This window comes from Abramis brama (assembly GCF_963993115.1).
Source record: "Abramis brama genome assembly, chromosome: 1".
Taxonomy (NCBI): domain Eukaryota; kingdom Metazoa; phylum Chordata; class Actinopteri; order Cypriniformes; family Leuciscidae; genus Abramis; species Abramis brama.
This window is the reverse complement of record NC_139963.1, coordinates 36,516,982-36,544,911: the sequence shown is the minus strand read 5'-3', so window position 1 is coordinate 36,544,911 and position 27,930 is coordinate 36,516,982. Positions and strand designations below refer to the sequence as shown.

The following is a 27,930-nucleotide window of genomic DNA, read 5'->3' as shown; positions in this document are numbered from 1 at the left end:
TGCTGCTTCTCAAATCCTTTTATTACATAAAACACACCATGCAGTGTTGTGTCAGCTGCAAAGTACATTCCTGTGTCCGTTTATAAAACAATATGTACAAATATCATTAAAATCAAGGCTTTGGAGTAGGATATTACACACAAAAAAAAAGTTTCTTAATATCTTCAACATAATAGTGACAAATTTGTGTTGTTTTTTCCAAAATTGATACCCCTCGAAACAAGGATGTACACCCCTGGATAAGATGCCACATACAAACATTAACTAAAAAAAACATCCTGTCAACAGGTGATAAGGCTGGCATCAATCTCAACAATAAATATTTATATAAAATTATATACACATCTGTGTTTAAAATCACAAGGGTCAGAATAAGGGTAGTTGACATCAATCGTTCAATATTTGTTTTTTTTATAATTATCACACTTGAAGTTTTTGATAACTTCATACATTCAAGGCGTGAATGACAATAAACACCTAAAATATCAATTTTCCCTTATACATTCACATTGACCTAAAATGTAAAAATCCTATTATTCGTAAGCTACCCGTAAATCATGGTGTGTATAAATGGCAAACAGTAAATCATCTGTAAAGACCGTACATGGATACGAATATTTGGATAAGGCTTACATCAGAAACAGCTCTCATTACGATAACATCTAGAGAACATGAGAGCCCACTTTAGGATGTCAATGACAGCTTAAACAGACTCCAAAATAATGCCGACATTAAAAAAATACAAAAATAAAATCCACAAAGTTGAGCTCAGCATGTAAATGCATATAATGCCATTGAACTACAGTATGCTTAAAACCTTGGCAAGTACTTAGGTAGCAGCTGAAATGGGCACCGAGAAAAGCCACATGTGTGTTATCTGTAGAAAACACATTACAACATGGGCTTGTATTAAAATAAATATAGAAGTGCCAAACGAACTATATTAACGTATGTAATGTGCCTTTAAAGATTAAAACTACATACTCTATACTGCAACAATAATTGCATCTGATTGAATTTACAGTTATAGACAAATCGGCCAGAATAAAACTGAAGCAAAATGCAGTTGGCAGCACTATATTGAGCATTACAGGTGAATGCTGGGAAGGATAATGTTTTATTGACAACAGCTTCGCTTCATGAGAATAAAAGATAAGATTCTCAGGGGTGAGAACATTTCCACTGCTTACTATGTGAACCTCAGGTGCAACACATAGAGCCGTTCCTCCACCGTGCGTTTTCTTTTTTTGACAGCAGAGAGAAACACACCCCACCAAGCTGTGGCCTTTGACAGAGTCACTTCCTGTTCACAAGCCTGCGGCGCATGCACACGTTTCCCCCAATGTGCAAACAGACAAGAGTTTTGGAGTGCAGAAACTTGCTTCCGTGATCAGGTTACAGCAGGTCTTGCTCCACCCAGACCGTCTTCTTCTGCTCCTCAAAAATCTTGTCCTTGATGATCTTGACAAGATCCTCCACCCCACCCCATGAGTCAGGCTCCACGCTCGCGTACAAGCACGGCAGCGTCTCCAGCTCCTTCTCCTTGGAGCGACACATCTTCAAGAACTCCTCCTCAGAGTCCACCTTCAGAGGGAGCCGTCTGCTCGAAGAAAACATCACAAACTATTACTAAACGGTCTAAGGATCATTCGCCCATGAATAATGAATCTTCAAACTGGAGCTGAATAATCAATATGACATGCATTCAAAGAGTGCAATGAGTCTGAAGACCTTGAAAGACTGCTTGCCTTAATTTTTTGATGTTCCTTTCACAGATTTTGATGAAGATCACGATGGGGTAGATCTCTCTCCTCAACAGGTCTTTCACACAGCTCAGATCAGCTTCCAGAAGACAGTGCTTATTCTAAGAAGCAAAAGACTGATTTAATAGAATGTATTTTCTTTTTTAAACTACACACTTTCATTTTGTCGTATTCATGCGTTAACAATTAAAGCCGCACTTAATAAACTACATTGTAAATATTTGTGTATAATTTAAACCAGAAAAGAGAATTGAGAATTGAGAACTCATCCAGCAAGGTGTCGGTTCTCGTTTTTTGTCCTGTGTTTGGCACACCTCTCGAACAAGATTTGCAGTGGAAAATTAGACTCATCTCCTGACACATTAGCAAGTGAAAAACAATATGCTGCCTCTCATCTAACCACCTGATAAAACCCCAACAAGCAGATTGCATCTGCAGCCATCAGGAGCAGTCTGTCTCCTACATACTACTGCCGATTCCCCTCTCAGTCACAGTAAACACAGTGAGACTTTTTGAGTTTCCATGTTTACCATATGTGATAAGCTTTTACATAAAGGCAGTGATTGACGCACACGTTAAATCTGTTTATCAAACAGTATAAAACGATCATATCTTGGATTAAAGCGCTCAATTCATATGGATTTGTTTTATGACGCCTTTTTGGATCTTTGAAATTTTGGCTACCTGAACTTTCAATGGAGGGACAGAAACCTCTCAGGTTTCATTAAAAATATCCTAATTTGTGTTTCTTATGGATTTGGAATGAGGGTCAGTAAAGGATGACTGAATTTTCGGTTTTTGGGGTGAATGTGTGAAACTGCTGGCCTTAACTAGTATTTAAGAAGTTGGGCCAGGGCTAGGTGTAGTGTGAAAATCCCATTGGTGTCTTTAGGCAAGGGTTAAGCACTCACCAAGAGGAAGCTCTTCTAAATGATACTGTTTGGCAAAACAGCAAGCACACACATACTGACAAGCTTCTTGAGTAAGCAGAAGATGTGACCGCACATAAAAGCAAAAACATAATTTAGCTATTATTAAATTATTCTGAAAAGAACATTCATTACTGTACCTTAAAGGCAACCGCTTCAATATTTTCTGGGGTGATGCATTCATATGTGCCTGTCTGCTTTTCCTTGGAATAAATGATGGGCTCTATCTTCTGTTTCATGAGGAATTCATCTTTTGTCAAAATGTCTGGAAAGAAGATGAATTTATAGTTCTTGTAAGCAGTTGTGTCAAGGAAAACATTGCTTGCAAGGATGACAAGTGCAAGGATGTGGTACTGATTCGATTATTCTTAAGTAGTTCCAGTTCGTTAAATGTTATATTTATAATTATCTTGGTACTTTTGAAGAAGCACCATTACAATTAAACTCTGTTGTGGACACTTAAGTCTCACATTTCAATTAAACAAAGAGTCTTTTCGACTGATTCATTAAAAGACCAGGTAATGAGATTCATTTATTTCATGAATCTGACTATGGCACCTCGTTTTCTTTCTCTTCGCATTCAGATTCTCACAATCTCTGAAGCTGAAACTATTTATTTTGCCATGCCGCTGCAGAGTCAGTTTAGCACAAAAAAAAAAAAAAAAATCTCTGAATGTCACATGGGGTTTCTTTATTTTACTCGTTTAAAAAATATATATTTTTTTAACTTTATTTTAACTTGCATAAATTATTTTAATATATAAGTCTCATAAAGCAGGCTGTTCACCTTCAGATTAATGAATGATTCAGTTATGTAAAAAACAAACAAACAAAAAAACAGAAAAAGAACAATAAAACAAAAATAAATACAAACAAACAGACAAAAAAAAAAAAAATAATGCATATAGTCCTGAATATTGGTTATTAGGCACTTACGCATAAACACCAGTCAATCTCTATGCCCTGCCCTACTGAAAACCCACTCTACATTAATAACTGATAAAGTTAATTTCTAACTGTAACAGCTGGATTTATCTGATAGATTTACTAAGGTTTATTACATACATTAAAAATGCTATGCAAATACTTGTGCTAAACAAGGACTGAGTGGGTTGCTGCCTGTGACATAATAGTTGAAGTCATGGAACAAATTAAAATAAGGATCCATTTATTAAGATAAATATATCATATATATGACCCATAGTTAGCAACCACTGTTTTTATATACAGAGTCACCACAGTGTGCTGCTATAATTGGAAAGATAATTTTACCTCTTCCAGGTATTTTTACCTGGTTTGCAGATATTGAACTCCATAGCCCCTCCAAGATTAAGGAACTTCTGGACGATGGTCTTGGCTAGGATGTTGGGGGTGAAAAGGATGGGTCTTTTGCGCTGGCAGTGGTGTGGGGTCACTAGACTGTAAGGGATCAGATTCAAGCTCTTGTTTAAGTCGCCCTCTGGGTCAGATGTGTCTGAAAGAATGGAAAAGCACTGCTAAATGTCAAATGTGAATCAGCATAAACACTAGAAATGGACATGAGTGGACTGTGAATAAGCATTTTGTTCCCATCCCTTTAAACCAATACATTTTCCAGGCATTCAAATTTTTTTTTTTGGGAGATTGCACTCAAAAAGGGCAATTACTAGCTGATAAAAACAATTTAGAGCATAACATTTCTGTTTCCAATTGCATTTCCATTAATTTTTCAGTCCTGGAAATCAAGCTTTAAAAATGCCCTAATATTTAGTATGAAAACCCATCTATATGGCATCCACTGCAAAGATTGCTGAAATAAACAAGTAAAGACAAGGCTGGGCAGTCCTACCCTCAGGCCTCAGGGTTTCAAAACCTGGTCTGGAAACTGATGATGGATTTCCTCCATTGACAATGCGGACACGCTCACTGCTGTTCATCCTCTTGTACTTGTTATCCACCCTGCTGACAAACTGACACCAGGGATTGCTTTTAATCTCAGCAAGACTCCACTCTTTTCCTATCTGCAGATAAGACCTCAGCCCTATGGCAGTGTGAGCAAACTCAAGAGGACCTGTTACCTGTAATAACTGAAAGATGAAGACACTGGCTCTGGATAGACGTGGACTAGACTTGGGGTCTAGAGAAGGTGTGGGTTCCTCAGGTTGTAGAGTGTTCTGTGAGCACAAACGGAAGAGAGAGAATTCATTAGAATGGAAGACATAGAAAATGAGATTTACCAGTAGAATTTTTTAAAACTAAGCTGAAAAACGTCTCATTACAAATCCATTGTAGGTAAAACATCACGACTATCAATAATGTGACATATTACCATACACACATCAACACCTACAATGTATTGAGCGACACTGATCAACAACAGTGCGAACTACTGTAATATGGAGGTTAGCCAATCATAACAGAGGTGCAGTAGCAAAAACAGTTTGTTTAATTCTGATGTTCAAATTATGACCGTTTTGGTCCAAGAAGCATTGACTGACATTATAAATAGACTTAAAAAGGCCTGTTTACACCAAGGACAATAACAAGATAACTAATATAGCCGCAAGCAGCAATTAAGGGACCAAGCACAAAGAAGGCCCAATAAGTCATGCAAGCATGGCTGGGCATCAGAGCAACAGCAACAATGAGCAATTAAAGGCATATTAAGATCATGTTTGGTAAAATGCCTGAAAAATCATAAAGTGTCTATCACTTTTGACTAATAGATGGCGCTGTGACCAAATTGATGTGGTGTGGTCAGAGTAACGTGACAATGACATGCAAAGTTTGGTGTCACTATGCCAAAGCATTGCTGAGATACAGCCTCAGAATCATTTTGGCATCATGCCTCAAATTTGTTCCTGAGGTATAAACAGCTATCGACACGAAATCCATAACGTTTTGTCGGCATAGTCTGAAGATGGTCTATGAGGAGTTCGAAAAAGTAGGTTTTTAAAGTTATCAAAATGGTGGACAGGAAGATCGGCCAAAAATGGCAAAATTGGTATCTATGTTCTCAGCATGACCAGTGTCATTACAATAGGCTAATTTATTCAAATTTTAACTTTTGACCACAAGTTGGCGCTGGCCAGAAACGTTTTGAGTACTGTCAGTGCATGGTGGCGAAGACAACAACCGAGTTGCATAACGATACGCCAATGCATTCGTAAAATGTAGCATTTTACAACAAAATTCAATTCAAATATTTCGATATGGGAAAATTGGGTATCATTCGACTCGGCATGATGCACTGAATCTAAAGAGACCAGTTTTGTGATTTTTGGCCAATCCGTTTCAAAGTTTTAAGAAATTTGTTTTTATTTCATATCTCCTGACCTAAAATGGACTGAATAAAGCTCTCTACGAACTTGACGTGATGCCGCGCTGACTGACATGTATGCGCATGAATCACTGTCATACACACAAGCAGAGCAATATTGTAAGTTACTGCATGATAATACATTTTTAACTAGCAGAATAATAATGCATCACGATACACATAATCTCACTTTTAGTTGTCTTTTAACTATTATAGTATTTCGAAGGGCAAAAATATGAACTTTAACTATTGGCTTTACTTTTTCAAGTCAGCTGTCACTTCAGCACGAGGCCAGTAGCATATATAGCATTAACTCCTAAGCCTGAGCAAACTCGATCACGTCGAGCTAGGAGCCGTGGTTTCAACAACCAGGCACCTCAGCTCCACCCACGTCCCGCCTCTTTGCCCATTTTCTGTTATCCAGGAGTGACGCGCTGCCAAGATGGCGACGGGTGGCTCCGTCTACTTAAGGCTTCAAAAAACGCTCTTCAGAAACCTACGGGTGACGTCACGGACACTACGTCCATATTTTTTTTATGGTCTATGGAGCCAACGCAGTACGCACCTTCGGTGCTTGGCCCCTAATAAAAGTTTTAATAATCGTTCTGATTCTGTGAGAATGGCGCAATCCACATCTATAACATTATTGACAGAAGAACAATATCGCTGATAAAAACATTGATAGTCAACAGAATCCACCACGTTACCGTGCGATGTTGTGGATGCTGCTAATATTGTTATAGTTTTCTTTATAGCTATCATTCTTGGAGTGAACGGGCCTTTAGACCTACAGTTGACCAGTACACAAAAGATGATGTTTTGTCATTAGATGGACAAAAACAGTCAAAATATCTTTATGTTCCATGAAGAAAGTCAGTCATATAGGTTTAAAATGACATGAGGGTAAGTAAATGATGACAGAATTTTCATTTATTAGGAGAACTATCCCTTCAAAATGATAAAAAGCTACAAAAAGTGTTGAATATGGTCCCTTTAATTGGCATTCAAGTTGTGTCCCGTCAGTTCTGACTCATCTACAAATGTAAAAGCCGAAAATAGGCACATTTCTCCAACAATGCAGAAGGAACTGACCCGGAGCCCTCTCATAGTTTCGACTTCCTCTCGACCTCCTCGACACATCAGCTTCTGAATCTTCACCAAGAGGAGCTGCTGGGCTCTGGGGAGGAGGTGACAGCTAAGTTTGCTTCACAGCTTCTCATCACAGTCAACAGATATAAAAATGCACACCCACACACTCACCCACACACTGACAAACAATCTGCAGCAGACAATAGACAAATGTTCACTCTCGATTTGAAACCGACACTATAATGGTCACTCATTGTTCAGTGTCCTTACCTGGAGTAGCTCGGTATGGTGCCTCTCTCCAGGTCCTTGTCGGTGAAAGCGTCCACACGGGCGCACAGCCACTCGCATTTGCCCTGGTGCATGGTGTCCAGAACATGGAGGACCTCGTCACATCGTACGTTCAGTGAGCAGCTGTCCGCCTGGCTGTAGATATTCAGATTGAGACGTATGTAGAAGGAGTCTCCAGACACCACTGTGCCATCTTCAATATCCTTCAGCAGCCGTCTGTAGCCTGGAAACAAGAAAGCGGGCTCAAAACAGGACATTTTGTGGTCTAATAAATAACATCTGAGAACAGGAGCCATTGAGGTGCTGAGAATTGAATGCATCCCAACACCACACTGAATTTGATTCAGACAGAACCAAAGCCCTGTCTTTTCTTTAGAGTCTGCGATTATGTTATTAGGCTCTTCCCAAGACTTTTCTAAATATTGGACCCTCGCACTGAAATCTTGAAACTCTTTCCTTTTAAGAGTCTGGACTCACCATCATGGTTTGACTTGTAATGGAGATGCACCTGTCCGGTGCATCTCTGCAGGGTCCAGTGAGCTTCCTCCTTGGTACAGGTGTCCAAAGCCACACTCTGGGCTTCTCCACGGATACTGCCCTCAAGCTTGGGGAAAAACAAAATCACCACTACTACAAGTTTTTTTTTTTTTTTTGGTTGGTTGTGGAACAAATGCAGGAGTTCAACTCACCATTAAAAGATGGTGTCCGACTTTAACTCCGGCCTGTTCTGCATCAGAGCCAGACTGGACAAAGGACACAAAGATGCCACTATCATTTCCACCAATCATAGTGATTTCTGACAGTAGGTTTTCACCAGAGAGAAAAAGGCTCTGCACCGGCCGCAATGAGTTTCGCTGAGGGCCTGAGGTCAGTGAAGGACGAAATGGTCTGAAAAAAAATAGACACATGCACAGATCAAAGAGAAGTTATAATATTGATTTATACTTTTGTAAAGTGAGGACGAACTGAGATGACGGAGACATAAAGATTTTTTTTTCTCAAAGTCACCAAAAAGGAATTCACAGCAGTGTTCAAAGAATGGTTATAAATAACAACAAAAAAAACCTCTCCAAAGAGAATTTCCTAAAGATGTTATTGACTTGCTCCAAATCATAGGAGTCCATTGTCTCAGATTGGTGGGAAGACGAAGATGAATGGATGGATGAAGGCCCGTAGGAGGACATGTCTAAGTCGTGGTCATCTACAGCAAAAGAAAAATTCATTTTTACAAAGACGAGTCACTTAAGTGTATGATTCAGACGGTGAGTGGGCAGAATAAATCATGTTCATACCCATGTCGGCATTGTCTCCACTGTCAGTATCTGCAGTTTCTGAACAGGGAAGACTGAAAGACAGATTCAGCACAGTAAATCTTACTCTATAATACCAACCAACAACAATTCAATATGACTTTACTATTGTTACTGCATTAACTATGGTATTTTTGTGTGGAAATGCAGTCTAAATAATCTATAAAAGAAGTAATAATATAGCCACAGCTAGTTTCAAAGATATACAGCTACACAAGTTTTATGTGTGTATGTTACACTTACCACCTGTGTTGAGAGTTTGGGTTCTCCTTGATCCTCCTGACAATGGATTGAGGGCCTGGAGGCTCTGGCGCAGTGGACAAGATGCTGTCGTTACGGGGACGCAGCTAAAAAAAAAAAAAAAAGCACATACACAACAGTTGCCTTCAAATTAAAGTTACTTGGAGAGATAAACAAATGAGATGAAAATCAGTCATACATTTTTACAGAAGGTCTCTGCAGGAGAAATCATTACGCTGGCACTGGTAAGACCCATGTTGTCAGAAGCTGCATGTTCTGATAGATCTCCATTGGTGAAAGGCACGGCTACATAATAAGAGATAAAATTAAAAGAAGCCAAGCTCATTCTTAATGCAAACATTTGGTGAACGTTATCATGCTTTAACCACATATTAACTGCAAGTTTGCATACAGCACCATCAGAGCTCTTTAATAAACATTTCACCTTGGAATTGAGGACTTCTGGGTCCAGCTGCTGGAGATTTTGGTCTGTTAATCTAATAAATGAGAATGACAAATGTTGAAATGCAGAAATAATAGCTTATACCCATATAATAATTACAAAGACATTCAATGAGAAGTTTCTACTCACTCTGCCCTTGAGGTTACATCTGCGTTGGAGCTTAAACTCGTGATCATCAACAGTTTCTTCTCCAGAGTCCTCTGAAGGACCTCCTGTATTTGCATCAGGTTGCCCAAAGTGCTGAGCTATAATTAGTGGAGTAATGTCTCGTGGCAGACTCTGAGGGGGAAATATCATGAAAGAAATCAGAAGAAATATTCAGCGGCTTGGAATAAAGCATATATCTAATGCACCAACAACTGATATTGTGACATCAAAGACATGAAAGGGGAGTTTCAAAATAGAAAAAACACAACTTGTCAATCGGACAGATAATGTCTCACCTGATCCAAACCATTTTCCTTGGCCAACCGTCTCAGTTTGCACTCCAGGTTGACTATCTTGGCTTCTTTGCGTACGATTTCAATTTGAAGTTCATCGCTCTTCTCTTCCAGCTCCCGTATTTGCTTGCGGTACTTGTCTTTGTCAATCAGGCATTGAGACACATGGTGTTGAGCATCATCTCTTGACTTGAAAGCCTGTGAGACGAAGAAAGCAATACTATATCGGTAGCTCTTAAATAACAGGAAGTGAACTGATTTAAAGCCATCGCTAGGAACACATTAGTACTCAACCTGGTCCCGCTCACGTTCCACCTCTTCCAGCTGCACCATGACTGTATTCATGCGGTTCTTGTACATTTCGCAGTCCTTCACCAACGTGGAGCACTTCAATTCAAGGTCCTCCTTCTCTTCCAGGTACTGTGCATTATTAGATTAAACATTTCTCATTTAAACCCATTAGTAGAATAAAGAGCACAGTGGCATCATTCAACACTGCATCACATGAACCTGAGAGGAAACCTTCTAAACTGTAAAAAAGATTTATAAGCAACAGTCTGTAGCACATTATTAATACCTAACCCTCAGAACAACATTTCACACTTCACAATGGTGTTATGCAGCTCAAACCCTGCTGATTGCTTCATCATTTACAGACAAAAAGCTCTGCTACGGCATACATTTACATTTTGCTGCAGCAGAAATTTCAGTATAGCACAGCAATCCTTTCAAACTAGGATTACTTTCCATGTCAATAAACAAACAAACACCAAAGATCTATTTGGGAATGTGGAAGATATTGTTTGGCTGTACTGAACATGGTTGCAGAGTTAAGAGAGATGCTGGTAAGACTAACTAAAATACTTTTTTTTTTGGCCGAAAGTAGGCCTTCAGCACTATAAAATACACATTTTATGCAAGAATTGGAACATCTGAAAAGCTCAAAAAAAGGTCTGACTGTGATAAGTCATCACTGCCACCACCCCTCCCCCCTTCCTGCCTTACCCTGAATTCTGACACTTTTCACACGTCACTTCAGATGCACTTCTAATTAGAGCTGCAGCACATTGCAGAAGGGGCCACTTAGAGCAGCCAGTCCTCATCAGCCTCTGTCACTTCTCGTTCATGTGTGACAAGAAAAAAACAACCTTTGCCTACACTTCATTATTTCTAGCCGTCAACTAAAAATCTCTCATGCTGAGTCCATATTAAACACACTTAATGCCCCATTATGCCAATGTAATATCACATTTGGCATGTTCATTATGACATTTAAACATTCAGGATGTGACCAAAAAGTGACCAATATGACCCCACTCTGAAGCTCTCTTCCAAAAGTGAGCTGCCTATCCAGACAGCATTTTAAGGCATCACATACAGTCTCATGACATAAAGACTGATTATATGTTATATGATATGATTAATTTTGGCAAAAAAAGTACTGCATTACTTGCAGATAAGGTAATCCCAGAATGCAGTGCAACTAGCACACCTATGTTGGAAAGGCTACTTGTATTGTATCATGAAAACTACTTTTCAAAAGTTTGGGGTCGGTAAGATGTTTTTGAAAAGTCTCTTATGCTCATCAAGGCTTCATTTATTTGATCAGAAAACAGTATTATGAAATATTTTTAAAATGTAAAATAACTGTTTTATATATAAATACATTTCAAAATGTAATTTATTCACCATTTAGCTGAATTTTCTGCATCATTACTCCAGTGTCGCATGATCCTTCAGAAATCATTCTAATATGATGATTTGATGCTCAAGAAACATTTCCTATTATCAACAATATTGAAAACAGCTGTGTTGCTTCATATTTTTGTGGAAACTGTGATGCATTTTTGTTTCTTTGAGTCTTTGATGAATAGAAGATCAAAAGAAAAGCCTTTATTAGAAATGTAAAATCTTTTGTAACATTATCTTTACTGTCACTTTTGATTAATTTCAGGTATCCTTGTTAAATAAAAGTTATAATTTCTTTCATACTGACCCATACTTTTGAATAGTCATACATTTCAATTTGATGTTTGAACATTTTTTACGTTTTTCCTAGCGAGGCCTTTTTTAAAAAGCATCCATTACTTTGATCTAATTAAAAATAGGCTATTTTACCAAACATGTATATTTGCAATGCATTGTTTGGGAAGGAGCTTGAAGCTGAAATGATTATTCAAGGCATAAGGCTAGTCCTGACCTTGTCCCGAAGCTCCTCGGCCTGTCGGACCTCTTCGTGCAGGTTATAGAGTCTGTTGACTAACTCCTGACGATCCTCCAGAGCCTCCTGCCGGTCATGCTCCAGGATATCCAAGATGGCCTTGTCTGAATCAGGCAGAGGACCGGGCTATGCACGAAAAGAAACAAAACAACTGTGAAAACTCTAACTTTGAATAACCTTTCCCAACTGTTTGCTTTTCACTGTCTTCTATTTACTGTGATGCAGAAAGGGTCTTCACCTGTATGATGGACTGCAGCTCCTGGAGTTTGATCTTCAAGACCTCATTCTCCCGCTCCAGCTCAAATATCTGCTCTTTCCGAGGGCGGTTCTCAATGTCATTCTTCAATTTCAGAGATTGCCTTCTCTCCATTTTGCACTCCTCATCCAACTTGTTCAACTTGTGCTTTAGTTGGTCAATCTGGAGGAAATGGAGAGACAGCAGCCAACATTTGTATCCCACATAGTCAAATAATTCATGTAAATATGAGTGACCCCATCACTTTTAGTGGTAAATCTAGGAGACAGAGACAATGCAATGCTTTCAGAAGCCCTCTGACCTCAAGCTGAAGGTCTCGGCTCCTCATCACGGCCATATTCTTCTCCTCGCTGAGCTGAGCGTACCGCATGGCCAGCTGATAGTTGTCATCCTTCACCTTTATAAGTTCATCATTATAGTTATTGCGCTCTTCTTTCATCTTATTGTAGCGCTCCTGGAAAGTCAGCAACTCCCGGTTGGCCAGCCGTAGCTTCTTGGAATCATCCTCTAGTGTGCGACATTTGGTCATGATATCCACTCGCTGCACGTCTTTAGCCTTGGACTGCTGCTGTAGTTTTATGACTTCATTCATTAGGAACTGGATGAGTCCTTCCTGGCCCTCTTCCACTACAGGCAAACAACCAAATACAGTCAAAGAAACACAACTGCACAAAAAAGTATCATGTTATTATTGAGATGTAATGTAAATACCACGGTGTACGAGTATGGTAATCATTTATCACCAAAGTACCACTAGTGCACCGTAGTACCACCACAGTACTGGTTTATTAGGCTACTGCACAAATCTGAAGGAGGATTTAAGGCAGATGCTCATCCCAGAGGGGAAGCAGGTGGAAGGCAACAGACATTTTAAGGCATGGTCGTAGGTCATTTATATGGGTGGCATTTTAATTTAAAAGCGTCTCACCGACTATAGTGGAACATCTGCGAGTGGGCTCCTTCCCCGTGACCAGTTTGTAGAGGTCAGGGTAGTACAACTCCAGACTCTCTAGAAAAACCACATAGCCTCGCTCTCCCTTCGTGTGCAGGATATCCAACAACCGACCTGAGACAAAAACCACTGCAGCATTACACTTGTTGAACTGAGAAAAGTACAATGTGGTTTTTCTAACTGATGTGACCCTTAAAAAATACTTAGGAGTATCTGTTAATTGGATCAGGTTGAATCATTTATATCAAACAGCAGCAGCGGTAATATTTTTACTTTAAATTATATCATTGTCATTTTTGATGTTGTTCTTCAATAAAACAGCATCTTAGTTTAGTTATTTAGCTGACAAGACAAAAAATGAAAGCAAATATTGATAAATTGTATGTAATAATTTTAAGTCAGAATAAAATGGAAATTCACTCTATCTATTCTCTGAGTGATTAAAGGGTTAGTGGACCCAAAAATGTAAATTCTGTCATAATTTACTCCAAGATTTTCATTCATCTTCAAAACACAAATCAAGATATTTTAAAGAAACTTGTTGAAGCGACAGAGTTGTAGTTCTGTAGGCTGTCAATGAAGGGACGGACGTCTCTCAGATTTCATAAAAAATATCTTCATTGTGTTCCTAAGATGAATGAGTCTTACAGGTTTGGACAGACATAAAGGTGAGTAATTACTGACAAATCTTTTCATTTTACGGTAAACTATCCATTTAAACCACACCCTATCACTTCACAAATGTAATTGACAGCTTAGGTACTGATTGTGATCTGCATTGTATTAAAATGAGACAGAAATGCACTTGCAGAGAAAGCTCCGCCCACACACTATTCTGATTGGCTGTGATTTGTAATTTAGTTATTAGTTTCTTTTAGAAATGTCGCATCTGGTGTGGACAGACATTTTGCTTGAAGCTGGACTTATACTTTGTAGCAGGAATGTCCAGACTTGTCTTTGATAAAAGCGATGCATTGTATTTTAACTCACTAGAGAAAGTCATGGCACAAAAAGTACTTGAAAGATCTTCTGTATTACATGCCAAACTGCTAGTCCCAGAGGGAAAAGAGAATCATTATGGGGCTGTGAAAATCCCAGCCGTGGTAAACAAGCATTTTGATGTGCTGCTTTGTGACAAACAAACAGTGCAGACTTTAGCAAGCTGTTCGGCGAAATCCTTGTCATCCGTTCTGCCTCTGGCCGTTCCGAAGTTGAAAAATGATACGGAGGTTCAGGAAGGAGTCGTTGGGAAAGAAAAACTACAGCAGCAGCTCACAGGATTAAAAGCGTCCATTCATCATCAAATTACACCAGTGGAAAAAACACAGTGAAAGATGGGGTGACCGAGTAACTGATTGATGATGTGATTTGCATGTAAATGTTTTCGCAATGGAATTTGCATTTCCATATTCCACAGTGTTTAGTATTGTCTGTCACTGGCATCTATGAATGTTGATGTCTCCTCAATCCAACTTAGAGAGTGAAACCAACCTTTGATGGATCCGTATCACATCATCAACAGTGCTTAAACACACACAAGAACACTGAATAATACCTGCTCGGTTGACTTTGGACTCTAGCAGACGCGAGTTGAGCACCTCGTCTTCGTCTTGTTCGTCGATGACCTTGCATTGTCGCAGATATGAGGTTAGCTTGTTGGGGTTGATGAAACGGCATAAGATGTACCGGTTTTTCTCTGCATTCTCCCACGAGGCCTCCCCATACTCTAGCAAGTTCATTAAGCTTCCGTTCTCCATTCCTGCAGAGGCCCCCATGAGACAATAAGGGAGAATAAAGTTTCAGACACTCCTTTCACACCCACAGCATTGACAGCACATAAGATAAAAAATTAAAAAACATGTTATTGCATGCACAAAGATAAATGTGGGCTGCATGATTAATTGAAATACAACCAAAATCACAAAAGGGCTTTTTGAATAAACACAGCACTGTGTTCTTTACAAGCTTTAAGGGCTACCTGCAGTTTTCCACCAAAATATAAGTTTGATGGTTTAACGTTTGAAATTGAAGAACACATACATAAATATTAGTACTGTAAATTTACAATTACACTGTAAAATAAAAGAATAAAATATTACAATAGTAATCATATTTTGTTGAATATTTGTATATAATAATAATAATAATAATAACAACAACAATTATTATTAGAATTTTAACTTTATAATAAGGTCTCAATTATTAACATTAGTTAATGTATTAACTAAGTAAGGGATAATGTAGAGCGAGGCAGTTGTTATAGCGAATACAACCCCGACAGGTTGATCAGGTCTTGAATCAGGCTGAAGGGGTTGTATTCGCTATAACAGGGATGGGCAACTTCGGTCCTGGAGGGCCACTGTCCTACAGAGTTTAGCTCCAACCCTGAAAAAATCACCTGCCTGTAATTTTCTAGTAATCCTGAGGACCTTGATTAGCTCGTTCAGGTGTGTTTGATTAGGGTTGAAACTCTGTAGGACAGTGGCCCTCCAGGACCGAAGTTGCCCATCCCTGCGCTATAACAACCGCCTCACTCTACATTATCCCGCTTATTACATGGCTACCTACCAAATAAATCAATAATTTGACACAAAATATTGATTTAAAAAGGAGTTTATTGATTTAAAAACGATTGTATTGCTTCCACTAAAGAAAATAGTCTGTTCCGTCTCTATGGTTAGAATCCTGCGTCCATAGCAACGCTCTGTTTTTCATGGCAACGGTGTGTTATAGTTAGCAGCGGTCTGTTATCAAGAAATAACACACCGCATTCTACATTAGAATTCAACCAAGCCATGTAAGAACATGAACTAACAATGAGCAATACTGCATTTGTTACAGAATTTATTCATCTTTGTTAAATGTTAGTTAATAAAAATCCAGCTGTTCATTGTTTGTTCATGTTAGTTCACAGTGCATTAACTAATGTTAACAAAAACAACATTTGATTTTAATAATGTATTAGCAAATGTTAATATAAACATAAACTAAGATGCTGTACAATTATTGTTAACTTAGTTCATGTTAACTAAAGTATTAACTAATGTTAACTAATGAAACATTATTGTTAAGTGTTAAGATTATTATTATAAGCATCATCATTATTATTTTATTGTTTATATATAATCCTTTTTTCTTTCTTTTTTTGCCAAATTGTGCAGCCCTACAAACAAACATAGCAATTTTTAAATTGCATTTTAAATTGTAATTTTATCATTTTATTTAGTAGTTTTTTCCCCAAATCATACAGGCTTTAAATAAAATCTTTTTTTATACGTTTTATTTTCTTTTCTGCTGATGTCTCTGACCGTGCAGCCAATAAACTTAAATCAGGGTAGATGCCATAATGAATTTAAAGCAACACTAAGGAACATTTTTTACCTTCAAATAATGTTTCCAAAATCGTATCAGTGGTTCATCAAGTCGTAACAGGGTGAAAGGCACTTCTGGATTCACTTTTCTATATCTGCTATAACCACACCACGCAAGTTTGCCAAACCGGGTCGCGTTTCTGTAGTTCGAATGAGACATAAGAAAACTACAAATTTGACTTGCTTTACGTCGAGCGTTACAATAGTCATTATTTAGTTTTCCTTCATTTCTGATGTCACAATACATCATACTTCATGAAATCATGCAACATACTCTACCTTGTCAGTGGACATCGTTCATCCCAAAGCCGGTGCTGGATAAACAGCGAGAGTGCGTGCGACGGTAAGCTGCGGGCGGCGAAATTATTTACGACAGCGGTAATGGACAATTCCGCTTCCAACCTGTAGGGCGACCGAAGAGGAAAATTTCCTTAGTGTCGCTTTAACACTAATGAAAATGAGGCTGTGATGGATAGACGTACAGTTTTACAGATCACACATGGTTTGAAACTTACAATTTTCAAAACCATTTTATAGCTATACTAAAAATCTGACATTTTGTCAAAGGTTTTGTCAGCTGAACTGATTTCCTCCTGTTTCACTCACATTCGAGATTTTAAATCTGCCAACAGGGTTTCATGTAGATTTATTTGCTTAATGGTTAATTATAGTTTATTCTTACAACTTTTTAGTTTAAAATGATAATTTATAATTTAAAATTAAATTATAGTTACAACTTCTTGTTACAAGAGAGTAATACGATGTTATTAAACTGTCCCTGACACGTGCAACTGTATACATTTTCAGTTACAATGATTATTGTTTCCACAATTGTGAAGTTACTTTAACACTACTACCTTTAATAGCCATTTATTGTCTTTAAGTATCTTCAGCATAAAATCAACAATGAAACAATTCATGCGAGAGTGACCTGCAGCTGTAGTGGGTATGCATGTCCTGTGGTGGTGGGCACGCTTTTGTTACCACACACTGCCTCATTTCAGAGAGGTGTGACAAACCATATCATTTTTTTAAACCTTGTGGACAGTGGCTGTAAAGATGTCACAGCACACCGCTGATGTGAAAGAGTTTGTCTCCACTACTGCAGAACTGAGCTGATTGTCTTCTGAATAGCTGATGGCTGCAGCTCAAACAGACACTCACATACACGCGTGAATCAACGGCGTAGCTGTTCGGCACTGCGGCACAGTGATTAACGGTCGAATGTTATGAGTGCCGAGAGCAGGCCTGCAGATGGCTGATAAAATGCTGATAAAGGCTATACATAATACATTATGAAGTCTCAAAAACACTGGAATTAAACGAACACTTAATTTAAATGTATTAAATCCAATTTTAATAATGCTTTCAAAGTGAGGAGGTGCAAGTACCGAACGCTTGCTGCTAATTTCATACTAGATTAATAAATTAAGGGGTTTATTAATGTAATGAACAGCTTTGTGATCGTTGCTCTATGTGTATAGGTATAGGGCAAAATAAAAGCATAGATATTTTGAGAAATGCCTCATATATATATATATATATATATATATATATATATATATATATATATATATATATATATATAAAAAAAAAAAAAAAATATATATATATATATATATATATATATATATATATATATATATATATATATATATGGATATTTTTGGGTGAACTATCCCTTTAAACATATAGACCAACAATTAGAAAAACAGTCCAGAGGAAACACAGAACGCATCCTGTGTCAACAGCTCTCGGACAGTTTGACACACGATTGCAAAATGGAGAGCAACCATCTAATTTGTCATGCTCATGACAACCTAATTTGTTTTATAACAATGTTAATAACATAGCAAATAAAGAAATTGACCTATTTTAAAGGGGTCATATAATGCCATTTTTGTACAAGCTAAAATGATTCTTTAGGGTCTAAATTAAAAGTTTGTAATATACTTTAATTAAAAATTCTCATTAGTATTGTAAGAAAACACTCATTTTACCTGGTCAAAAACAGCTCTGTTTTCAGCACGCCGTTTCAGTGCATGTGTCTTTAAATGATAATGAGCTTTGCTCACCCCGCCCCTCTGTTCTGTGCGCACACCGTTTGTAACACAATAACACAATAACCATAACGCGTTGTTCATTATAAACGTGGGATTATGAATTATATTGAGAACGTCGTACAACGTTAATAAAACGTTACACTCACTTCTTCTTCTGGAGGTGCAGCACGAACACAAATAGTTGGTACCGATCCTTTTTTCAGGAGCAGCTTCTTAGCAAAACCAGTTTTATACTGATCCTCGTTTGTAAAGCAGTCTGGTGAAATGATTCGCGCAAACATGACAGCATGGACGTTGATCGTGGTGAATCCCGAGGGAATCCCCGCGTCAATGCTTTGGGAATATTCCATCAAAACATCAAAATGACTGCTGTGTTCCTTATTACACCCAAGAACAGAACGCCACAATCGCTTAGACGACGCCATTCTTCTCCAGCATACCAATGCACTATGATGACAGACAGCTCGCTCACGAGCGAGGGCGGGTCTGTGTTGAAACGCTGCTGTCAATCACAATAGTGGGAGGGGCGTCGATTTTGTGACGTCACAAAATCGAACGGCTTGATTTCAGAGAGGGTCAAACATATAAGGAGATTAAAAAAAAACCACTGGATGGATTTTTATCATTTTATGATGGTTGTGTACAGGCACTGCCAACACACATTTCAGTACAATCAACTTGTAAAAGTTCATGTACCATTATATGACCCCTTTAATGCTGCTGAATCTAGTCTGTGGAGCTCGAAGCTGATTGGTCGGTTGTCAATGAACATTCAACATTTAGTGGTGTCTTTTATGCTCGCCAAGTAGAAGTGCTGATTTGATGCTCAAGAAACATATTTTCAATGTTGAAAATAGTTGTGCTGCTTCATATTTTTTCACAGCATTGGTTTGAAATGGAAGTATTTTGTAACATTATGAAAGTATTAATTGTCACTTTTGATCAAATGAATGCATCTGAACCTTTGGCTGTAACCGAATCTTTTAAGATGTTTAAGAGTGTACACGAGTCACCCTCATGACACGGTTCGTTGTCCAATGGCAAAAAGGCTTAAATTCCAGCCAATTCCTCAGACATTCATCACGTCACAGTTCCATTCTCTGGAAGAAACCGAATCACAATGAAACTGATAAAAGAGACTTTCTCTAGTGAGAATACTTTGATGTCTCACCTACTTTAAAGAGACAATGCAAGGTGTATGTGTCTTTTTCTGGCCTCTGAGTCAATTTAGTCCTACCAAAAAAACAAAAAAAACCTTGATAACCTTTCATATTTTCCCTGATTTTCTGTGGGGCGTAAATGTAAATTAACAAGCAGCAACATGTTAATTCAAGACTCTGCATGACAAGTTTCTTGCTGCAGGTGAAGGTGTAGCCGGACCACTTCAGTGGCATAATACCAGCATTGTTTTCCAACGCTCCATGGGCCTTTGCAAATGAAATCAAACATATTACTACTGATATGCCCACACACACTTTTGCATATTCCTGTGAGTCCATCATACCAAACATCCCTATATCTGCCCTTTCGCTTTTGCACCCCTAGGCTCAGGAACAACTGCACATGGGAGCGCAAACTAACCGTAAAGGCCTCACTTCCCCATCCCTAGCAGACAGGAGACATTTGACATTTGAGTGGGTGTGTGACACAGGAGGATGGTTTCTGGTTAAGGGAAGGAAGAACTGCAGATTTCAGCCACCCTTTGCAATTTTCAAGTGCAATATGCAGTCAATCCGTCATCGGAGGGACGAAGAATTTATGTCGTCATGCGTCTAATATTAGGCATCAGCATCGTCTCATGTTGTTTAAAAGACAGTTTCTCATATTTGGAAAGCAGATAAATGAGTGGGAGACTGTGTCAACGTTGAGTCGTGTGTGCACTCTCCCACGCCGAAAACGCCCACCTTTTGCGAGAGAGGGCCTTTAACGGCGCCCTTCCTTAGGAAACGATGGGTTTCTCCCCACACATCTTAACGCGCTGATTAAGAGATACGGCATTATACTGTCATTCATCACATTGGCTTTGTGTTCATGTCAGGACGTGACTCAGCCTAGTTAAAAATGAAGCATCACGTACTACAGCGGTTCACCCCGACAGACACACAAACACACAGTCCACCCCCACCCCTGTCTTTTATACCTTGACCAGATTTCCTCTTGACTTATTTTGGAGTGAGTGAGTAAGAGAGCGCTCTTCACTTCCTCATTTCATTAGCAGGTGTTTAGCGGGGCCTCTTAAAAGGAGAAATGTTGGGAACACATTTAAAGTTGCACAGCAGAAGTGATACTCATTTTATAGTATATTTAAATACAAATTATCAGGAGATCAACTTCCACTTACCAGTGTAAGTTAATATATCTGTGTCTGCATCATTGTCTAAGTGGCACTCATAGAACATCTGAAAGTCATTTATAGAGTGTAAAGACTTAAAACGTAGTTTGCAATATGAGGAAAGAGTGAAGGAAAATGAGTGAATTTGAACACAGCTCCTAAAAATATACTGCACTTCGTCTTAAAAAACTATCTGAAATGTGATCGAATCAAAATTCTGATTGAATCGGGTTTCGCATTTATTTGATCAAAAATACAGTAAAATAGTAATCTTGTGAAATATTAAGATTAAAATAACTGTTTTCTATTTGAATTTATTTTAAAATTTCATTTATTCCTGTGATGTCAAAGTTGTATTACTCCAGTCTTCAGTGTCACATGATCCTTCAGAAATTTTGATGCTCAAGAAACATGTATTATTATTATCAATGTTGAAAATGGTTGTGTTGCTTCATGTTTTTGTGGAAACTGTGTTTTTTTGTTCAGGATTATTCGATGAACAAAGAGTTCAAAAGAACAGATTTATTTTTTAGAAATAGAAATATATAGTAACATTATAAATGTCTTTACCTTCACTTTTGATCAATTTAATGTGTTATATCTGAATAAAAGTATTCATTCTTTCAAATCAAATCTAACTGATCCCAATTTTATAATGGTAGAATACATTAGATTTAGAAGTGTTTTACTAACTACTAATCAAAAGTCAAAGACCTATAATTTTGTGTTGTTTAATTATTACAGAGAATTATTTACATTGTTTCAAGTTCACCGAGCAATCAAGAAAAATGAAACTGCGTTACATCTACAGGTTGTTACCCTGTGGGACCCTGCTTGAGTGATTTTCATGTTGAAGAGCAGTGTAAAACCAAGCTAGCGGAAGCTCCTACCACGTGCTCCAGAGGCTCCATCCGATTTTAGAAAAAAAAAACCCACAAACCAAAAGCAGCTCAGCCAATGGGCTGCAGCCCTGCTCCACCAAGCTACCAGTTCGGGGGAACTGCACTAAAATGTTTTGTGTGAAAGTGAAAGAGTCCTGATGTGGGCCTGCTCCCTTACAATGACTGAAATTGTACACTCTAAACACAGGGATCTAGAGTAAATTCTGACCTAATTAAGACTGCGCTGATGAGAAATCTAAATATAGCACATTTGTAAGATAAAAACTCATATACGTCATGTATTATTACATAAACATAACAGGAACGGTTTACTCAAAAATGAAAATCATTTAAATCATCCTCATATCGCTCCAAACCCGTATGACTTTCTTTCCGTTTGAACACCAAAGGACTTCAAAAGGGACGGGTGCTTGACAAAACAATCAATGCACCATAAAAGTGTCCACGAGACGCATAGGCAATATTCCAAGCCTTCTGAAGTCATGCAATGGCTTTCTGTGAAGAAGTGGGCAAAAAAGAAAAATCCGGCTGAAGCTCTCAAATCTCACTCAGTCACACAAATGCCAATGTTGGGTTTGTACACAAAGTTTGATATCATTGACGTGACGCGCCGTATTTGAACCGCATACGAGCAAGGCTGAGATCTGAGAACCATGGAGCAGGAGATGCTCAGCAAATAAATCATTTTTGGTACGACTTCAGAAAACGAAGTAAGTTTTTTTTAGCCGTTTTTGATGTTCTGATACTAGTCGTTGTGCAATGTGTCTTGTATTGTGATCCACAGAGGAAAGTTACAGATACAACAACATGGCAATTTTCACATTTGGTTGAACTATCACTTTAAGGTTGTGAACTTTAACCCTGGAGACCCAGACCACTAATAGATTTGAACAATTTGTGTTATTTGACATTAATTTTGTAGCCGAATATAAATTGTGGGGTGTGGGGTGGGGGGTGGGGGGGTGAAAGAAATTACTTTTATTCAGCAAGAATGCATTAAATGAACTGATAGAGAGTAAAGACATTTAGAATGTTACAAAAGATTCCTATTTCAAATAAATGCTGGTCTTTTGAACTTTGTTCATCAAAAAAAAGATTATCATGGTTTCCTCACAAATATTAAGCAGCAAATCTATTCACAACATTGATGATAATATTAAAAGATGATTTGCTGCTCAAGAAATATTATATTAGAATGATTTCTGAAGGATCATGTGACACTGAAGACTGGAATAATGATGCTGGAAATTCAGCTTTGCATCACAGGAATAAAATACATTTTCAAATTTATTCAAACAAACAACAGTTATTTTCAATTGTAATATTATTCCACAATAATACAATTTTTACTGTATTTTTGAACAAATAAATGTGGCCTTGGTGAACAGAAACCTTTTGATGGTGGTGTACATCCATAAGTTATTATTTTTTTATTTAATTCTCATACTTTTGTGTTATTTTATATGTTTGATGACTTTGTAATATTATTCTAACATGGTATTATTATAACACTATGTTATTTATAGCACTTCCTTCCGTGAGGTGTGTCATTTATGTGCAACTAACATCACCTATCAGAACTGAACAAACACTGACAGTTTTCAAACAAGTTTCCTAAATACGAACCACAAACTGGCCAGACAAATAAGACAATCCCACATCTCTTTTTATTAACAAAATGCGGTTTTCATTGTCAAAATACTCACTCAGTTTAATTAATACATACATAAGCCAATAAATAAACAAGTGAATGATTAAGACAGTCCTCAAAGCTTGCTTCCTGAATTTTTGGTGATAGTGTGCTATTGACAGGCATGCAAATAGCAGCCTCAGATCACAAACCACATTTCAAATTAAACTTGATGACAGACTGCACAGATGCAACCGAGACATTCTAAAAATGCTACATTCCCAGATCGATGGCAGAAATAGGCTATGCAGTTTCTTCAAAGGAACCATAAGAAATCCATTGTTTTGGGTTTAAGAGTGAATCTGCACATTCCAGCTGTAATGCAATTGCTCGAAATTGGATCCAGCAAACACTAACAATTCAACCTTTGTGAGGGACCATGCCATGCACATGAACCTAAGAGCCGATCTGATGACATTCACAATACAGGAGCTTTCTTCTCTCCCTCAGTCAGGTGCGGCGTGTATGTTGACATGGCATGCTTTTCAAGTGGATTTGTGGAGTTCAAAAAATCTGTGCTTGCACAATTCTATTTAGGATTCTGAGCGAAACATCAAGATGCATTGTTCAGGCATTACAGCATCTCTGCTTGCACTTCACTAGTAAATGAGCTTAACATTTTCAGATTTAAAGCTGTTTCATGACATTACAATTTTGTCCATGTGTAGCACATATGTGTTAATTATGCATCTGGACATAATTATGCATAAATAATGCATTTGATGCATACATATTTTGACCAGGAAATCACTACATGACATGCTGTATCACTATATTTTAAGGTTTGAAAATAATTTGAACGCCTTTGTGGTGAAACACTCTTTGTTCTACCAGAATTATGTTTTTCATTAAAGGACAAATCCAGTGAAAAATGAACCTGGGGTAATTAACACATGGTTACCGAGTCGATTGTTCATTTTTCACTGGATTTGTCCTTTAAGACAACAGAAGATCGTCTGTGAGTTTTGCCTCATCATTTCTTCATAAAATAGCACTTTTTCCCACATTCGTAATTCATATTGCGTAATAAAAAAACTGTGTCAGTGGTACGTTAAAAGCATTGTCATCATTATGCCACAGATTGGTATTAAGTATGTTTTAGTGTATTGGTCAAATTGAAATGTATAAACATTTTTTGTATGTCACGCCACATATCTGTAACACCGCAGTATATAGGACAAGATACAAACAGAACTGTGTATTTAACTAGTGTCTTGATTCAATTAGATGTTGTATCTCTGCTTGATGTAAAAATACTGTACATAATACATCACATACACAAACATCATCATGCCTGACTTTGAAGGTTTGAGGAACTTCAAAATATATCTGAAGCCTGTTCCTAATGATAAGGTTATTGAAGGAACTATGGACAGACTGTGCAGTTCCTGCAAGGGACAATACATGTTATAAGTTCCCCAAAAAACTGCCTTATCAAAAAGAGTGCCTAAAATTTCTCCAGAAGAAAAAATTAAGAGATTTTTAAAAAAGTGTTGGTTCTGTGTTCAATAAGGTTTTTTTTTATTTTATTTTTTTATGCACTATGAAATTTTAGCCAATTTGTGAACTTGCACTTGAATAACTTTACAATCCTTCTCCAGACGATTCCACCAGTTTGGCCGTCTGAAGGAACTGGGACCGTCTTGGGACCCCCAGTATCTTTTGATTTTTACAGATTGACTCTTTAATTACTGAGCAATATTTGACCCCTGAAATGCATTTTGGAAAGGAGTGGCATATTACTTTTGGTAACCCTTTACAATAAGGTTTCATTAGTAAACATTAGTTAACTATGTTAGTTAACATGAACTAATAATGAACTGCACTTCTACAGCATTTATTAATCTTTGTTAATGTTAATTTCAACATTTACTAATAGATTACTAAAAATCAAAAGTTGTATTTGTCAACATTAGTTAATGCACTGTGAAGTAACACGAACAAACAATGAACAACTGGATTTATATTAACTAACGTTAACAAAGATTAACAAATACAGTAACAAATGTATTGCTCATGGTTAGTTCATGTTAATTAATACACTAACTAATGTTAACAATGAGACCTTATTGTAAAGTGTTACCTTACTTTTTAACAATATACAAACACATTGAGTGTGGATCAAATACTTCAGCCAAACCAGTTAAAAATAAACACTCAATTTGAACAAATTATACTGTTAAATCAACAGTACTGGAGATGTAAATAATACATGCTAATAGGCACTGCTAAACACATTTAATATTTGTTATTTCAGTTGTTTGGAGTGTTTCTTTATGCTAGCTGTACATCAACACTCACCACTGAAATAGTGATTTGACATATTTGAGATATAGCATTTTTACCCTCAAATACATATTTATTAGCACTCAATAATATTTTCTCTGTGAGCCCTATAATTCTGACTATTGAATTATTATTTTTTTTAAATAAATAGTCTCATTTTATCTGAAACTTAGACAATCTTTGATCAAAACGAAAATGAAAAATAACCTAAACTATTTCAGATGATCCTGTTCATGTGTTTGATGTCAACTATTTCATACATTCATTAAATACTTAGTAGCCAATGATTGGTGCAATCTTTTTCTCTAGGATTTTTCTTGTCCCCAACCAGTTATCATTATTACTATTCACTTGTGTAAATAATCAACCATCCTATTATTATATTCATGATATGTCATCATGTCTATAATTAAAACATGTTATGCAGTAAATATGCCATGAATTATTAATTACTCTCACATAGTTTCAGCATTCAAAATTCCTTTACAAATGCATTCACTCGTAAATATGTCAAATCCAAAATAATGATTATATTCATAAGGCATGTTTGCTGATCTGCAACAATGCAAATTCCACACTGAGTTGTATTCTTTAGTCACTGATTTATTAACTGGGAGTGGATAAGAAGTTAACATGTTCTTGCAGAACATCACAAAACTTGCTATAGGACCAAGGCAGGGCGGATACACCAAGCATGCTGAGGCATCCTACAACAACTATTAAACTATACCTGTAGAGCAAGCTGTATTTTAAAGGAAAAGCTTTCCCAGTTGAATTAGGACTCTCCTAAAGTCTTTATCAAAAAAAGCATGCCATGACATGTGGCTCAATTTGTTAGGCAAATATGAGGTCGGAATAGCGCATCTGTTGAACATATATAGTGGAACCTCCCATTTATGAACGATCACATCATGACATCTTCACACTATACACATCTCGCAAGCAGGGCCGAGGGGGACACAGACAGTCAGTGTGACTCATTATGGCAACAGTAGCTATTTACATTAGTTGCATTAGTGATTGTGAAATGAAGGATTTTGTCTTAATGCACAGAAAATAATCATAATCTGATTAGAGACAGCAACAATGCACCAAATCCCATGAATAATGCAAAAAAACTCAACAGTAACAGCAACAAGTTGATATATGGAGCATTCAGAAGAGAGGCAAGTAGAGGTTGACAGTAGATTGATGTTTAAGTGAAGTACATACATAACAGAATAACCATGCACAACAACACAAATTGTCATTGGATTAATGGTGTCGGATTAATGGTGTCAGATTAATGTGGCAATGCATGATCCTTTCACTCCTTGACTTTTCAATGAGTGCACACAGCATGCACACTTGATAGATTTCATCACTCATTTTATTATGGCATCTGAATTTTAGTTTATAGTCCATGTTGGAACTGCAAGATTAAACTCATTTACATCCTATTAGCTGGTTATTAGATTATTACGAGGGAGGATGAGTGACTAATAAATGGAGAGAACGATAGATTTTATGAGTAAGATACCAACCCAAATATAGCTTTTATATTTCTGCAAAGAAGATAATCTAATCACACTAATTCATCTGTTGCATCACTTTAACATGCTATGCGCGCGACACTGAAAAGGACTTTACTAACCTAGAAACACTAAAGTCAACTAATGTACACATATAGTTCAAGAAGTCCAAAAACCCACACAAGCATAGCCGTTGTTTTGTTAATATTTTGTAGAGAAAAAAAAAAAAAACTGATACGCATTAGTTTCCTGCGTACTGTCGGACGCCGAGGTGCGTCGAAAAGTTTGTGATTAAGTTCGGCTCTGAAATGTTTACTTACTAAACAGTTACATTCATCATCGTGTTCCTCTTTAAATCGCCAGTAGGCTAAAGTGATTTACCTGTTGAAGATCACTCCTCGGGGTCTAATTCGACAGATCCATTCTAGTTACTTGAAGACGTCAGAGTTTCAAACAGCTCAACTTTGTCGCAACAACTCACACGACAAGCTGGATGATTTCACCTGCAGACCGACAGCAAGCTGTC

General features: G+C 37.5%; 1 protein-coding gene across 3 annotated transcripts; it reads right to left on the bottom strand.

Moving 5' to 3' along the window:
- On the bottom strand, positions 1-27,930 carry card11 (caspase recruitment domain family, member 11). 3 transcript variants are annotated; one of them, XM_084117485.1, is made up of 26 exons: positions 27,786-27,924; positions 16,900-17,022; positions 16,631-16,760; positions 14,805-15,008; positions 13,226-13,363; positions 12,599-12,924; positions 12,280-12,459; positions 12,021-12,167; positions 10,115-10,240; positions 9,824-10,018; positions 9,510-9,659; positions 9,363-9,414; positions 9,117-9,223; positions 8,921-9,024; positions 8,660-8,712; positions 8,433-8,568; positions 8,057-8,255; positions 7,845-7,971; positions 7,350-7,590; positions 7,083-7,167; positions 4,750-4,845; positions 4,521-4,641; positions 3,984-4,166; positions 2,833-2,957; positions 1,749-1,864; positions 1-1,600 (listed from the first exon to the last, which is right to left on the bottom strand). In XM_084117485.1, exons 4-26 carry the CDS (start codon positions 15,004-15,006, stop codon positions 1,396-1,398), a joined length of 3,414 nt encoding a protein of 1,137 aa, XP_083973611.1. In that variant the 5' UTR covers positions 15,007-15,008; positions 16,631-16,760; positions 16,900-17,022; positions 27,786-27,924; the 3' UTR covers positions 1-1,395. The 3 variants fall into 3 exon arrangements, with proteins under 3 accessions (XP_083973611.1, XP_083973612.1, XP_083973613.1); XM_084117486.1 differs by lacking the exon at positions 16,631-16,760; XM_084117487.1 differs by lacking the exons at positions 16,631-16,760; positions 16,900-17,022 and having other exon boundaries at positions 27,786-27,930.

Bases quoted from the DNA above. Each gene is read 5' to 3' on its own strand.
- card11 (XM_084117487.1), bottom strand. From the start codon at position 15,006: ATGGAGAACGGAAGCTTAATGAACTTGCTAGAGTATGGGGAGGCCTCG. The intron at 8,256-8,432 runs GTTTTTTTTGTT...ATTTTTTTTCAG, and splicing joins AGGAAATTCTCTTTGGAGAG to ACCATTTCGTCCTTCACTGA. The intron at 4,642-4,749 runs GTAACAGGTCCT...CCCTGGTGTCAG, and splicing joins TCATCTTTCAGTTATTACAG to TTTGTCAGCAGGGTGGATAA.